This window comes from Mus caroli, chromosome 13 (genome assembly GCF_900094665.2).
Source record: "Mus caroli chromosome 13, CAROLI_EIJ_v1.1, whole genome shotgun sequence".
Classification (NCBI taxonomy): domain Eukaryota; kingdom Metazoa; phylum Chordata; class Mammalia; order Rodentia; family Muridae; genus Mus; species Mus caroli.
Window position 1 is genome coordinate 71,565,695 of NC_034582.1, and position 14,355 is coordinate 71,580,049.

The window sequence follows — 14,355 nt, forward strand, 5'->3', positions numbered from 1 at the left end:
CCCTCCGTCTCCCCCTCCCCCTCCCTCTCCCCCTCCGTCTCCGTCTCCCTCTCCGTCTCCGTCTCTGTCTCTCTCTAGGGCATGGTCACATCTCTCAGTCTTGAAGCCATTATTAGCTCAGAGTTTCAGGGCTGTACTTTACAATAACTGGTAATGTTTTCCAGAGGGAATGCTATCAGCACTTTGGAAAGAAAAATTCTTTATTGTGTGAGACCTTCCTTCCCACCATTTTTCATGTGATCCACAGGACTGCCCCATCCACCAAACACTGCTGCATCACACTTATCTCCTACACTATCACTGGCAACCAAAAATCACCCCACATGTTTCTAAAAATGCTCTGGCCAAAGTAAGTGTCATCCAGCGACCTAAGCTTTAGAGAGTCAGCGCTCCCTCCTTCCTTTCCTCTTTTCTTTTCCAGTTGCAAGAGCTGAAGGAGGAAACTGATGGACCGACCAACTCACAAACATTCCACCTTCTAGCTACACCATTTCATCAAGCTTCTAGACCAGGAGTTTTACTTCTTAGCAAATCTGATGCAAGTTATTTTAAAAGGAGAAGCAAAGTGTTTTAGAAACCACTTTACATCTCTCTGTAACTTTTGTGTTTACGTCTGCTGTTGCTGGTAGAGATGAAATTGTTTGTTTGTTTGTTTCAGTTCATTACCATTGGTTTAAAACATATTCTTAAATACATGTGTAAGAACATTGAAGTTCTTTTTTTAAAAATCACTGCCTCAAAAATCTTCCAATATTTATCTTTTCTCTGTTTTTCTCTCACATGAGGGAATATTCTCATGCCAAAAGTTGTCCATTAAAACAAAAAAAGAGTTGTCTGGGTTAATTCGTAAAAGCATATAGGCATTATTTTGCAAGATTTAAATCTTGCCCTCTGTATTCCAGAGTGCTGTAGAAAACATTAAAAGATGAAGATTGGGCAGAAGCGGTCTGCTACTGTAAAGACCTAAGTGTCAATGAATGTAAGTTAGGAAGGAAAGTGAATTGAAATTAGAGGGAAAGGATTTTCTAGAAAGGACCTGAAATAATTGTTTTGTTGGAGACAGCCGTTCCATATAGGCAGAATGATTTTTCCCACTTCTTTCTGAAGAGATAGTCAAATAGAGAATCTCATCTCTTAATTAGAAAGAAAAATACTCATCAAAGACATCTCATCACGGGAGCTAATGATCCACAGCTGTTAGTCTGAAAGGGCGAGCTTTCTTCCTGAACACTAGGAAGTGTTAATCATTTTGGATGAGATTTCTTTTTAAAATATACTGTAGTTTGCAAAAGAATAGGATATTCAATATTCCAGCTTAAATGATTTTTTTTTGAAGTGGGCTTCCCCCAGGGGTACTGTCATGTGTGGCAGCAAATGATCGTGGAACACACACGTCTTCCAGTGCACTTCAATGCAGGCATCAGTTGATAACATGGTGTGAATGTCTCAGTCCTGTCTGGGACTCTTAAGCTCAAAGAAATAGAAATCTGGCACATCAGGCCGTCTATAGTAATGGTGTTGCTATAAAATCTTAATAGCCACGGAAGGAGAGTGTAAAAAAGGGGGAGAATGGGCTGTGCCTCACATGCCTCATTTCCACCATTAGTTTTTGACCTGTTTGCGTTACCAAACCTTTTCCACAACACCTAAGAACTGCCATTCTCTTTCTTCATGCTGATGCAAAAAGTGGTTGTCTCAGAACAAAGGAGAGAGGAGGAGCAACATATAGAGAGTCCACACTGAACGACTGACATCTTCAAAGCCTCAGCCTTGCCACATAGCTCTTCCCCAAAGTCTGTGGGGCTTTGTGGAAAAGTGCTGGATTGGGAGTCAGAGTGCTTGGCTCAGCCACATAGTAGAAGGTGCCTTTTGTCAGAACTAAATGACCTGAGCCTTGGGTTCCTCTTATATGAATAATCTTTGCATCTACAACTCATGGCATCTCTCCTAAGTTTCATTCCACATAACATCATACAGAGTACCTGTTAGGACAAATTACTTTGTTTTTCTTTCAGTAAATTAAAAATAAAAAAGTCATTCTGAATATTTATGATTAATATTTAGAATGCTTCTAAAATCTAATCCAAGTAGATACTGGGGTTCTGTATTTTGTGATAGTGATGCTGATATTGTAGGCTGGAAACCATGTTTTATATAAATGATACTTGAATTTACAAATGAAAATGCATTATAGACATGTTAATATTCATACAATTGTTAGTTCAAACCAAGGTCTCTTTTATAAGAGAGGTATGAAGTTGTTAAAAATTGTAAGAAGTTTTAGGCTAGTAAGATGGCTCATCAGGAAAAGGAGCTTGCTGCCAAGCCTGATATCCCAAAGTCCATCCCCAGAATCCTCAGAGTAGAAGAGAACAAATTCCCCCAAGTGGTACTCTATCATCTACATATTCATGTTCTCTCACACACATATACATGCTCACACACACACACACACACAGGTGCACATGCACATATGCACACATATACTCACACATACACACATGCTCATACACATACATACATACACTCACACATACATACACACACATAAACACACCCAGACAAACACATATTCTCATATACTCATACATGCACTCATAAATACATGTATACATATACACTCATACATGCATGCATGTACACACATGCACATGTACACACATGCATATATATATATGTATGCACACACATCACACATACACACACACTACATGTACATACTCACACACAATTCATAGTCACACACAATTCCCACACATATTCACATATACATATACACATATGTGCACACATACACTCACACACTCCTACACACATACAGATACACACATGAACATTCACACATATACAAAATAAAGTAAAAATATTTAAAACCTATTAGCTTTCTCTCTAAATTTCTCAAAATGGGAAATGTGCGCTATGTGATTTACTAGTTTAAAAAATAGTATATATTAACTCTAGATTTTCTTATAATACTAGTAAAAATTTGTAATATCTGTTTAATACAGATTCCCTCAAGAAACATCTCCCCACACAATACACACACTCTCTAAGGAGCACCATCTACCTAATTAACAATTAAAATGACCACTTACGGGATTTATGTAGTCCATGTATTTTTCAGAAATAACTTTTTATGGATGCACACACACACACATACACGTGCATACACACACACACACACACACACACACAGAATTGAAATTAATTTCCTTTCTAAAGTCTTTATTGTAGTGACTGATACCTCTCCTCAATGGCGAGGGTGTTTTTGTTGTTGTATTGGGTTTTTTTTGTTTATTTGTTTGTTAAGTCTAGGTGTCTGGAATAATTAAAATATAAAAGCATTGATCAGATTAAGTTGATAATGCTAACATTTATATACTGTACTAATTAATTTTCTTGTTGCTGTAACAAAATACCAGACAAAAAGCAATGCTGTGGAGGAGGCGTTTGTTTTAGCTCACAGTTTAAAGGGACAGCTTTCTTATTTGTACTGAGAAATGCCTGGCTGCAAGCAGTCACACGGTGTCTACAGTCAGGATGCAGAGAGAAATGAAGATGGGTGTGCTGTGCACTTCCTCCTTTTGATTCAGAACAGGCTCCCAGGCTCTGGAGAGTGTCCTCCGTATACGGGTATATCTTCTTAACTTACGTAAACTTCTCTTAAATTCTCTCATAGACACACTCAGAGGTCTGTCTTCTAGGTTCAGAATCATGTCAAGTTGACAATCAAGGTTAATTATTACGCATACATTGCCTCATTTGCTCCCAACAGCTATCCTATGAAATAGGCCAAGGTAAACCAAGAGACAATACCTGACTTTCTCAAGATCCTATAATGCCAAATGTCAGAAATTGAGCTAAAGCCCCTTCTTTGAGATTCTGTTCAAAGTCGTATTTTGCCATAATACAGCTAGCTCTTACTCCTTATACATGAATTCAGATCCCAAACTTAAAGTAATGACAACTTGTCATTGCATTGTATTTATATGTGTCTTTAGGTCAGCACACTGGACCAGGCACTCAGGTGAACTCACTTGGGCACCTCCAGTTAGTGTCTATTCAGTGAGCAACTGGCTTCCTCCAGGTGACACTGTCATATAATTTTTGGCTTCTATTTTGATACTCTGTTCTGAACCGTGAAAAACATGTTCTATCCTAGTCGTAATGTGAATGGGTATCACAAAAATCATGGATACAAAGAGATATGAACAAATTAGGAACATTACTGCACATGATAATCAGAATTAAATGTAAACGTACTAAATTCATCGCTGTCATGGCTTATTCATATCGCTCACTCTGGAAGCCATAATAAACTGTGAATGGCATAGGAAAGATGACAATCTGCAAGAAGGACCAAAAATTGATATGTGATGTAGTTCAATTCTTCTGCTTGCTAAGCACTTTTAGATGCCATGTCTTAGGTGAATTCCATTTCAAATCCACAAAGGAAGTGGTAGAATTTCTATTCTTCATATGAGAAAACTAAAAGAAATCCAATAGCTGCCCAAGGCCCTAGAGCTAATAATGAGGGCTCTTGGATGCCTCTGAGTCTGATGTGAATATCTATGCTATATCTGTCTCCTTTCACATCTCTCCTCGCCATAGTGGACAGTACAAGGCTAGATGCAAAAGACTTCTAGCATACTTTCTACATACAGGGTAATGCACAGAATTCTCAATTTGTCAGTGTTTTGAGACAGGTTCTCATGTAGTTCGGGCCAGTCTCAAACTTGCTATGTAGCTAGAGGATGACATTCAACTACTGATCCTTCTGCCTCTAGCTTTCAAGTACTAGAATTATACACATGACCCATGCTGCCTGGATTTAGTACCCTTTTCTATCTGTGGAGGTTGTAAGTGCTGTTATAATTTTGACTAATATCTCATTAAGACTTTCTACTATGGAATTCTAATTGTGAACCACAACCTGTAGTTTTAAACCTATAGTTTAAAGAAGAAAATCAAATACTTGAAGTGTTTTCAGTTTCTAGTGAGCAGGGATAGCTAATGTAGGATTAGGTGTTTTGTGTGTAAATGGAGGCATGGATTCTACGGATGTGAAATGCCAAAGGCCCAAATTAAAATGTAGGTACTGGGAATAAGATCCTAGGATGAAAAGGAAATGCTACAAATTGGGTGATGGTGAAAGAGACTGGGAAAGTAACCCAAAGTGATGGAATGGAGTAAAGTTAAATACTGCATAAATTTCATTTTTGGTTGATGTAATATTGAAACCTAGGACCTTGTCCTCTTTCTATGTTCCCTGAAGGAAAAGGCTATTCAAGAGTGAGATGATCCGGACATGTCCAACACTGTGTGTTTTATATTTGTATTTTTGTGTGTGTGTTGGGGATATATGTTTATCCCTTAATTTCTTCTTCTAGCTCATTATTGTATTGTTTTTGCCACTTTCAAATCTGTGAAAAATAGTGGTCAGGACTAGGGACAGAGTCAGTGTCAGCTTGTTTTCCCAGGAGCCTTCTTTCTCCTAAGACCTTACAGGAACACAAGGCTCAGTCAGCGCCTGTGGCCCAGGGAAGATGGAGGAAACTCTAATGTACAGAAAATGAGCTAAAATGACTCTTCCACTTTTTACTAGACGACCTTTACCGTCCAGTAAGAACTAGAATAGCCAGTGACACTTTAGTAGGTGACTGCCTTTGCTTAGCCATTCTTAGCACCCAGAAGCCAGAAAGTACTTTATCCTAATTTTAAACACTTAGTAAAATTTTAAAACTGTTTTTAATCATTAAGGCATGTTCAGTAGTTTTTTGAAATTTTTATATTTTTTGAATGTTGAAAAAGAAAATGTTAATGATTTTCATTTGGAGTTCATACAAAGTTCGATCATTTTCTTCTTTTTAAAGATGCTTTACTTTAAAACATGGGAGCTGCTTGCTCATTTATACAAGGAGCAGCTTCCTAATGCACAGACAGTAAGAAAGAAGACAGTTCTATTGTAAGCATCTCTAAAGTGACTATCATTTCTGACTTGATTTTTCTTTTCTCTACCTTTCCCTGGCCCATGCTCTGGTGACCATATACATGGAACATATTGGACCATATAAGAGTATAATATTGTACACTTTTTGATAGTTTTTTGAGTGTCTTACAGCATTTTGATCATATTTCCCCCTCTCTCCTCCAATCCCAGACCACCTGCTTACTCACCCAACTTTGTATACTGAAAAGGCCCCAAATCTTCAAGACTAATTGCTGCTTCCCAGTTTGTGCTTTTCCACTGGAGTGTGGCTGATCTACCAGGTGCTATACTCTTAGATAAAGCTGTCTCTCCCTCCCCTAGCTGCTTACCATTGTCAACAGGCCACAGTCAGGGCTAGGATTTCATTCCCAGCTCCCCATTCCTAGGTGGTATTTGGTCTGCCTTGTGCTTACACAGGTTTTGTGCATGTTGTTGCAACCACTGTGAGTTCATGTGTGAAGAGGACCTTCTGTGTCCTGAAGCTTCTGTTGCCCTTTACTCCCGAGGGGGAGTAGTACCACAAGGTCATCTAGATCTTACAACAGGGATGATAGAGGTGATTGTGTTTACAGATCTTCTTTTATAAATGAAAACAGAGGCAAAGTCACCTCTTAAGGTCTGGAACCTGAGTTCTGTGGCTCACAGGTAGGTGTTCCTGTCTGCCATTTCAATAGGGCCTAGACTGATATTGACTAGGAAGGCCTCAGGTAACATTGCTCCTGACATTGGTGCCATAATGACTTCCCCTAATTCATGGTCTACAAAGTACAAGCTGTGTGTGTTACCCTGACCAGTTGACTGAAATTTCCACTTAAGCCACTGCTCACCTACGTCTTAGTAGGCAGATGATGTTCTGATTTCCAGCCAAAAATTAGTTAATTTTCTGAGCATCAATTACATGGGCACAGTAAAGGTAAGCATGTATATTTTCCCACATTCCAAGAACTTTGTTAATTACACAGTTCTCACAACTCTAAAGGAATACTTCATTTATTTCCCATTTTATGGAGGAAGAAATGAAAAGCACGATATAGAAGTTGTACAAAGGTTACACAGCTCCTTAGCTTTACACTTAGGTAGGGATTCTACATTCCATCCAACCTGATTTAAGGTGACCTTAGTCTGATAGCAGGAGCCACAGGCCCAAAGGATCTAGATGGTCTGTTGACAATATAAGTCTGGTGAGGAGGTGGCTGAATCACAGTTATGTCTCAAATCCTGTTGTTTTCACAATGTATATGTGCATAGAATGGCTCTGTCTGTCACCCCAAAGTTCTTTCTCTGACATTTGTCTTACAATTAAAAATAGTTTTTTTCAAACAGGTAGTGTTAAAATCTAATACAAACAGGCATGCTAAATTTTTCTTTGCCAAAATTGCTCTTCACATTCCTTTGCAAAAGTTTGACTTTCTGTATAATACAGAAAGATAAGCCAACCTCTTTTAACCCTTGTTGGAAGCATTGCCTTTTTCATAATGTGAAATCTTTGGGGTTCTGTAGGATAAGCATGGCATTTTCATCTGCCTATTATGCTTGGTCTATTGTATTATCCAAGTGAGTTTTGTAAAAAGAGTATCCCTGATGTTAAAATGGTGATTCATTCTTTGTGATTAAGACGGACAGATCAGGCTATTCTGACAACACAGAGAAACTGTCTAAAAATAAATAAGTAAATAAGTAAATAAAAGAATGAATGAATGAAAGAAAAGAAAAAGAAAGGAAAGACCTTTATTTTGTCTAATCTAACAATAATTTAAGTGAAGGAAGAAAAATAAAATTGCTTTTGACAGAATAATGATATCAAGTTTTCCTTCACAGAAATTAAGCAAAGCAAAAATCTTGCCAGTGACTTTCCAGGAGTCAGATGTGCGTTTAGCAAAATAAGTCCACAGGGTTTGTTTTCCTGTTCTGAAGCATGTGGTTTGTGGGTTTTTGAGGTTAGTGTGGATGATAACCTACCCAAGGAAGTTCGAAACTGACTCTTGTCTTTTCTCTCTCTTCTCCCCCTCCAGCTCTTTCTCCTCATTGTCTGGAACTTTGAGCTCTACATGATACCACTGCTGCTGCTGTTACTATTGACATGGAACTACTTCCTGATAATATCCGGGAAAGACAACAGGCAACGGGACACCGTAAGTCTCTGCATTCTTCCTGTGGTTTTCTTCTTCCTAGTCTCTCTGATGAGATGATGTTGAATGGAGCCTTATAAACCAGAAACTTGCCTGTCAAGATTCAACTTTGGAGGAAGGTTTTGTAAAGTCAAATATAACAACTCCACACTCTTAACACAGTGTGTAGTATCCACCTATTTCCAGAATGACCAGTTTGGTAGACACTAGGGTGGGGAGCATATGAATTAAGCTGAGATGTAAAGTTATTAATGCTATTACTCCAAACCTTTACTTCTTCTATCCTCTGGCTCATTTTATATCTTAAGAAATCCTGAATTAAGAGATAATGTCACAGGCTTGTTAGTCATCAGACCAAGTTAATGTTCTCTACTTAAGATAGTTCTCTGTGTAAACTTCATTGGAAAGAAAGTTGATGGTTCTTTTCTGGAAAGTATATTAAATACCTTAATTTGGTACCTCTTCACTAACTACCACAGTAAGTGTTTGAGAGTTAGGCATATTGTGATCCTAACTTAAGGATAACGACTTCTCATTTAATCCCAGGATCACTAAGCAAAAACTGCCCTCACCCTTGACATTTTCGAAAGTTCTTAGAATGTGTGAAACAAGATGCCATGGACTGACCAGAGCCTTGTGTGTTGCCCCTTGTTCAGGTTTGTTCCTCTTGAGTTGTTTCAGTCACTGCAGTGCTAGCAAACTTACCCAAGCTTATTCCACATATAATTGAAGGGATAAGCATCTTCTCGAATCTGCTTTTCATTCAGCTGTCTTGAGGCATATTTGCAAATAAGAAAAGTAGTAATATAGTTTTAGTTTCTATGTCTTATGGGAGGAAGTACAATTATCTTAAAGAGTTAGTTATTGATTTGAGAATTTTTTGTGAAAAAGTTCTTAAACTGTAGACTCCATTGTTTTTTCTAGAACATACTTGCCTTGTGTGGAAAAGTCTATTGCTAGAAGGAAAATTGTAATATATAATTTGTCTTTGGTACTTAAAATTATCTAAAACATTTATAAGCCTATAGAACAATTATATAATAGATAAATTTAAATCGCATAATGTATTTTCAAACCGCCCTTTATCTTTTACAAGATACAACTCTAAAGGGGACTTTCCAGATCTTCCTTTCAAGCACATCTATTCTTACAGTTTCTCTCTTTTAGCCCTGAACAACATCTTATTCACCAACACAGACCACTGTCAAGACATTCTGTAGCTTAACCCATTTGAGATGTCAGCTATACTCTATAACACCCAGTAATTGCCTTTTATTTGCCAAGAACACATATCCACATGTTTTATTCTTCCCAGGGACTGGGGGAGCAATCACAAAGTTTCTTTCAGTTTCTCATTCACTGGATCAGTTGAGACCTTACATAGCTCTTAAATCCAATTTGTCTAGTTATGTGTTTTCTGGCATACCCAGCTGTGCATTTTGACTTCTTTTTCCTCTTGAAAGAAGACCTGGATTATACTTTGCTGGTTATAGATTGTGTGTGTGTGTGTGTGTGTGTAGGACAAGGGCTTGTAGGCCTTGCCATGCTGTAACCCACTCTTCCATTTGGGGAAAAAAGGCATTTTACCCTTACCCTGAGTCCTTACTGCTCTCTACAAAACCCTTGCTAAAGCTTTCAGCACATGGGAAAAGTACACAGGACCTCTAGGGTGAATTAATTACACTGTTGACTGACTTCAAACCCAGAAACTTTCTAGAGGAAGGGAGGGAGGGAGGGAAGGAGGGAGGGAGAGAGAGAGAGAGAGAGAGAGAGAGAGAGATTCTGTTATGAAGAAGAAATCTTAGAAATCTTAGAAAATTTAATTAGGATGAAGACTAAAAGAAAAACAAGTTAAAATGACTTTTAGTCCCATGGTATTACAAAGATTATATGCCCTAGTACAGGGGAATGCCAGGGCCTGGAAGCAGGAGTGGGTGGGTTGGGGAGCAGGGCGAGGGGAGGATATAGGGACCTTTCAGGGTAGCATTTGAAATGTTTTATTTTTGTTTTTGTTTGTTTTTTGAGACAGGGTTTCTCTGTATAGCCCTGGCTGTCCTGGAACTCACTTTGTAGACCAGGCTGGCCTCGAACTCAGAAATCTGCCTGCTTCTGTCTCCCAAGTGCTGGGATTAAAGGCATGCGCCATCACCACCTGGCTAGCTTTTGAAATGTAAATGAAGAAAATATCTAATAAAAAATTGTTTAAAAATGACTTTTAGATCAATGTCAGAAAGAGACAAAGGTAAATAATAATTTCATAACATATGATGTATATAGATGGATAGTAGTTCTCTCTTCAACATGCTGACTGATAGTTGAGATTAATATTCAACAGGAAAGGGCTTCCTCGTGTGTTTATTATTTGTGAAGTCTCAGCCAAAACCAAGCCTACTTGTTTTCCAAACTAGTAATTAAACAAGAAAGGAGATATGACCTTGCCTAGTACATTTAGCTATGTTTAATAAGCAAAGTCTGTTAAGGGCTGGATGAGCAGACAGCCATTTGTGAGGGTAGATCTGCAGCCTCAGAGGGAGCCCATGAGAAGAGGTATGATAAAAATGCCATCTTGCCTGTGCTATTAACCAGTCAGGGTTGTTAAAAATAAGCAAGCTTGTGTCTGAATTCACCTAGTCTGGGACCATGATGTGAAAATTTCCAGTAGAGCTGTTCAACTTTTCCAGAGAAGCTGGTTTAATACTTGCTTCATTTAGAAATGTCCCTGGCATGAAAGGAAATAAAGATAGACCTGCCATCCTCTTTTTGCTTTGAGCTGTCACTCCAAAAGCTCAGGAAAATTCTTCCTGCACTGCAAATTGACCTGGTACTACCTATCCAAACTACAGGCACTACAGACAAAAATGTCATCAATTGAAGAGCTAACACCAGACAATGCTCTTTATTTGGAATTTTAAAATTACGGAGCTCTCCATGCACCCCAAATGCCATAAGAAGCCTTTGTAGGTGCTCTCTTCCTGAGTCATCTCTCTAGAGAACGAGCTGATTGGGGTGGGTCTTCCTCAATTCTCCATCCCTATCCTTCATCTTTAACAATTAAGGGGAAATAGTTCTGTCTAAAGAGCATAGTTGCATGAACCCTCCTTAGAAAAAGGGACAAGACCCCCAAGAATAAAGGAAATGAGTAGATCATAGAATCAATTTTCTATGATACACTCTGTGGGTATCATTATTTGTACTTTACCCACAGGAAGACAGTTAAATAACTTACCCAAAGGCACACAACATTTCTGTTTTTAACCATAATCATGCTTTCTTTATAGGCTGAAGTTTGGCACATCCCACTTTTCCCTGGGCAAGTTTCTCTCATGAGTTCTAACAAAGACAGTAGTACTAACTCTACCTCAAAGCATATACATTGATAGAGAACATTCATTGACTCCTACCCCACAGTTCACTGTTAATTCAGAGAAGTGGAGCCGATATTTATTAAGCAAATTTTATGCATCAGGTACCCTGGTAAGCCTTTTGGAGACATCACTTCTTCTCATTCTCAGTGATAATTATATCAAATAAAGTGTCCTCAGATGCCTTTATCACTAGTTTATAAGTAAGGAAATTGAAAGGCAAGATAAACAGTAAACTCCACAGTCAGTGTGCTGTGAAACAAAGCCTACTACCATTCTCTGAAGCCTCAGCTGTTTCTGTAGTGTGTACTTAGGCATATCTTCCTCCACAGGGCCTCTTTACGCGTCCAGGACATTCTGCAGAGCCCCCGATGCTTCAGACTGCTCTCAGATTTCTTAAGATTTTTCTGTGACTTCTCAAGGGATGATACCAGGCATCTGCTCCAACCCAGATGCTACCTTTAATTTTGAAAATGCTTGTGGCCTGAGGTGTGGCTTTCTAGTCACTCAGGTGAGCACAAGGGTACTAAGTAAAGCTGAGCATTCTCCATAGTTGTGAATAAAGTCTTGATATTTGTTGGCATATAGACAGTCTTCCAGCAGGATTTCTTAATTACACTTTAAAAGAACATTCATCTCCACTGACGTGATATGCCTCCTACACAGCAGTCTTGGTTACTCATCAATGGTGGCATGAAAAATCCTGAAGAGTGGGGCAGATCAATGAAATCATTCTGATTCATGGAATTACTGTGCATAAATTGAGACAAAGTCTGCCTTGTTAAAACAATAGTAAATACTGGAATGTTCAGTTAGTTCCTCCCTATGGCAAAGTATTAGATTCTTCTTCTCCTTTCTAGAATAGTACAGAATTTGTTTTCAGATCCACTTAAAAACCAGAATTCTTACCTCTAGAAACAAAGCTTATAAGCAAAGAACTGCTGTCATACTGTTTGAAAATTTGGAACGGTCACCACAGAAACATTTGGTCTGTCCTGAATCGCTGTCAGCCGAACACATTTATTATGTTTTCTGCCAGTGCTTTTGTCTAGAAAAGCAGTCCTTTGTGTAACAATTGGATATGTAGACTAAATGAGGCATAGAGGATCTAAAGGGACTGTCCAAAGCCAAGCTGAGAGAGGAGAGGGCCTTTGTATATACACTTACATTCTACTTCAATAGAGTTTCATCATTCCCCAAAACTAACTTAGACCACAAGTCTTCTTTCTGTGTTTGCATCTCAGTACCAAAAAAGACCACATATTCAGTGCTCTTAACAGAAGCAGCTCTGAGTCACACAGCCTCTAAACATATCTAAAAATGGATGATCACTCTTTTCTTCTTTTGTGCTTATTTCAACCACAACTTTTCCCAACTTTTTCAGAAGGTTAGCAGCTTGCAAAAATCTGAGGAGAACCATGAAAAGATCAGACCTTTAGTTCCTAAAGCGATCTAGAGCATAAGGAGGTTGAAAGTAACAGCTAATTAGATACCATGGAAAAGTGCCTCCCCGACCACGTTCAGAGACATCTGCCAACTGCGTAGAATGATACTGTAACTCACAGATGTTTATCACTGCATCAGGATTTGAATATGACCACATGCTTTCCACTCATTCCAGCTCCCCTCGCTTGACCTTTACTCATGTGCTCTGGAATGTGCAGCAGTTCCACCTCCCACACACAGTACCCTTTAAAGAATCAAAGGCAGGGAGGAAGATGAAAGATGCTTCCTCCTTTGGTAGATGAGGAAACAGGCAAAACAAGATGGTGACTTCAGCAGAGCAGGTCACGGGGGGGGGTGCTCTGTGTGGAATAGATGTACAAAACAGACTACACATGAATGTGGTGCCAGCCTCCTGGAGTCCAGGGAGTCATGTCACCCCATGCACTAATGTGTGGCCTAGTTGGAACACTTAGACTCATTGCCACAAAAGTCCATTATGCACTATGGCTCTGCAGCCAGAGGGAGGGCATCTCACATCTTAGCACAACCCAGCTTGATGCTCTGAGGCTCCTCCTTCACTGTCTCTGTAGCAGAGCACCAATTAGACTAAAGCCCCTGATAGCAAGTGGGGTTTGAGGAGTAAAAAAACTTGGAGAGATGATGGGACAGTGTCTTCTCAAGAGCAACACCAAGAACATAGGGAGTCCACCATGTATTTAGTTTCCAAATCCCAAGTACCCTGAACACATTCTCCTCTTTTCTGTAAAGTATATTTACACATGCAAATTTTATTTTTCATTCTACATATTTTAAATGTATCATATAAACCATAATCTAAGTTCATCCACATTTATGTTCTACAGAATAGCTAGAATCATCCTTTCTGTTGTTAGGAAACCTTCTAACAAACACATGAAATGATAACATCTGCATAGTTTTTACTGTAAAATATACTATAATGATTTTCTTTTCTTTTTTTTAATCTTTTTTTTATTAGGTATTTTCCTCGTTTACATTTTCAATGCTATCCCAAAAGTCCCCCATACCCACCCCCCCAATCCCCTACCCACCCACTCCCTCTTCTTGGCCCTGGGGTTCCCCTGTACTGGGGCATATAAAGTTTGCAGGTCCAATGGGCCTCTCTTTGCAGTGATGGCGGACTAGGCCATCTTTTGATACATATGCAGCTAGAGACAAGAGCTCCAGGGTACTGATTAGTTCATATTGTTATTCCACCTATAGGGTTGCAGTTCCCTTTAGCTCCTTGGGTAATTTCTCTAGCTCCTACATTGGGGGCCCTGTGATCCATCCAATAGCTGACTGTGATTATCCACGTCTGTGTTTGCTAGGCCCCAGCATAGTCTCACAAGAGACAGCTATATCTGGGTCCTTTCAGCAAAATCTTGCTAGTGTATGCAATGGTGTCAGC

At 39.0% G+C, this 14,355-nt stretch overlaps 1 protein-coding gene across 1 annotated transcript in view; it reads left to right on the plus strand.

Annotated features, from left to right (window-relative positions):
- Positions 1 to 14,355, plus strand: part of Mctp1 (multiple C2 and transmembrane domain containing 1) — a 594,489-nt gene that overhangs the window by 464,950 nt on the left and 115,184 nt on the right. The window contains exon 16 of the mRNA XM_021180105.2: positions 8,002 to 8,121. Coding sequence (XP_021035764.2) covers positions 8,002 to 8,121 — 120 coding nt within the window. The remainder of the gene's footprint in view (positions 1 to 8,001; positions 8,122 to 14,355) is intronic.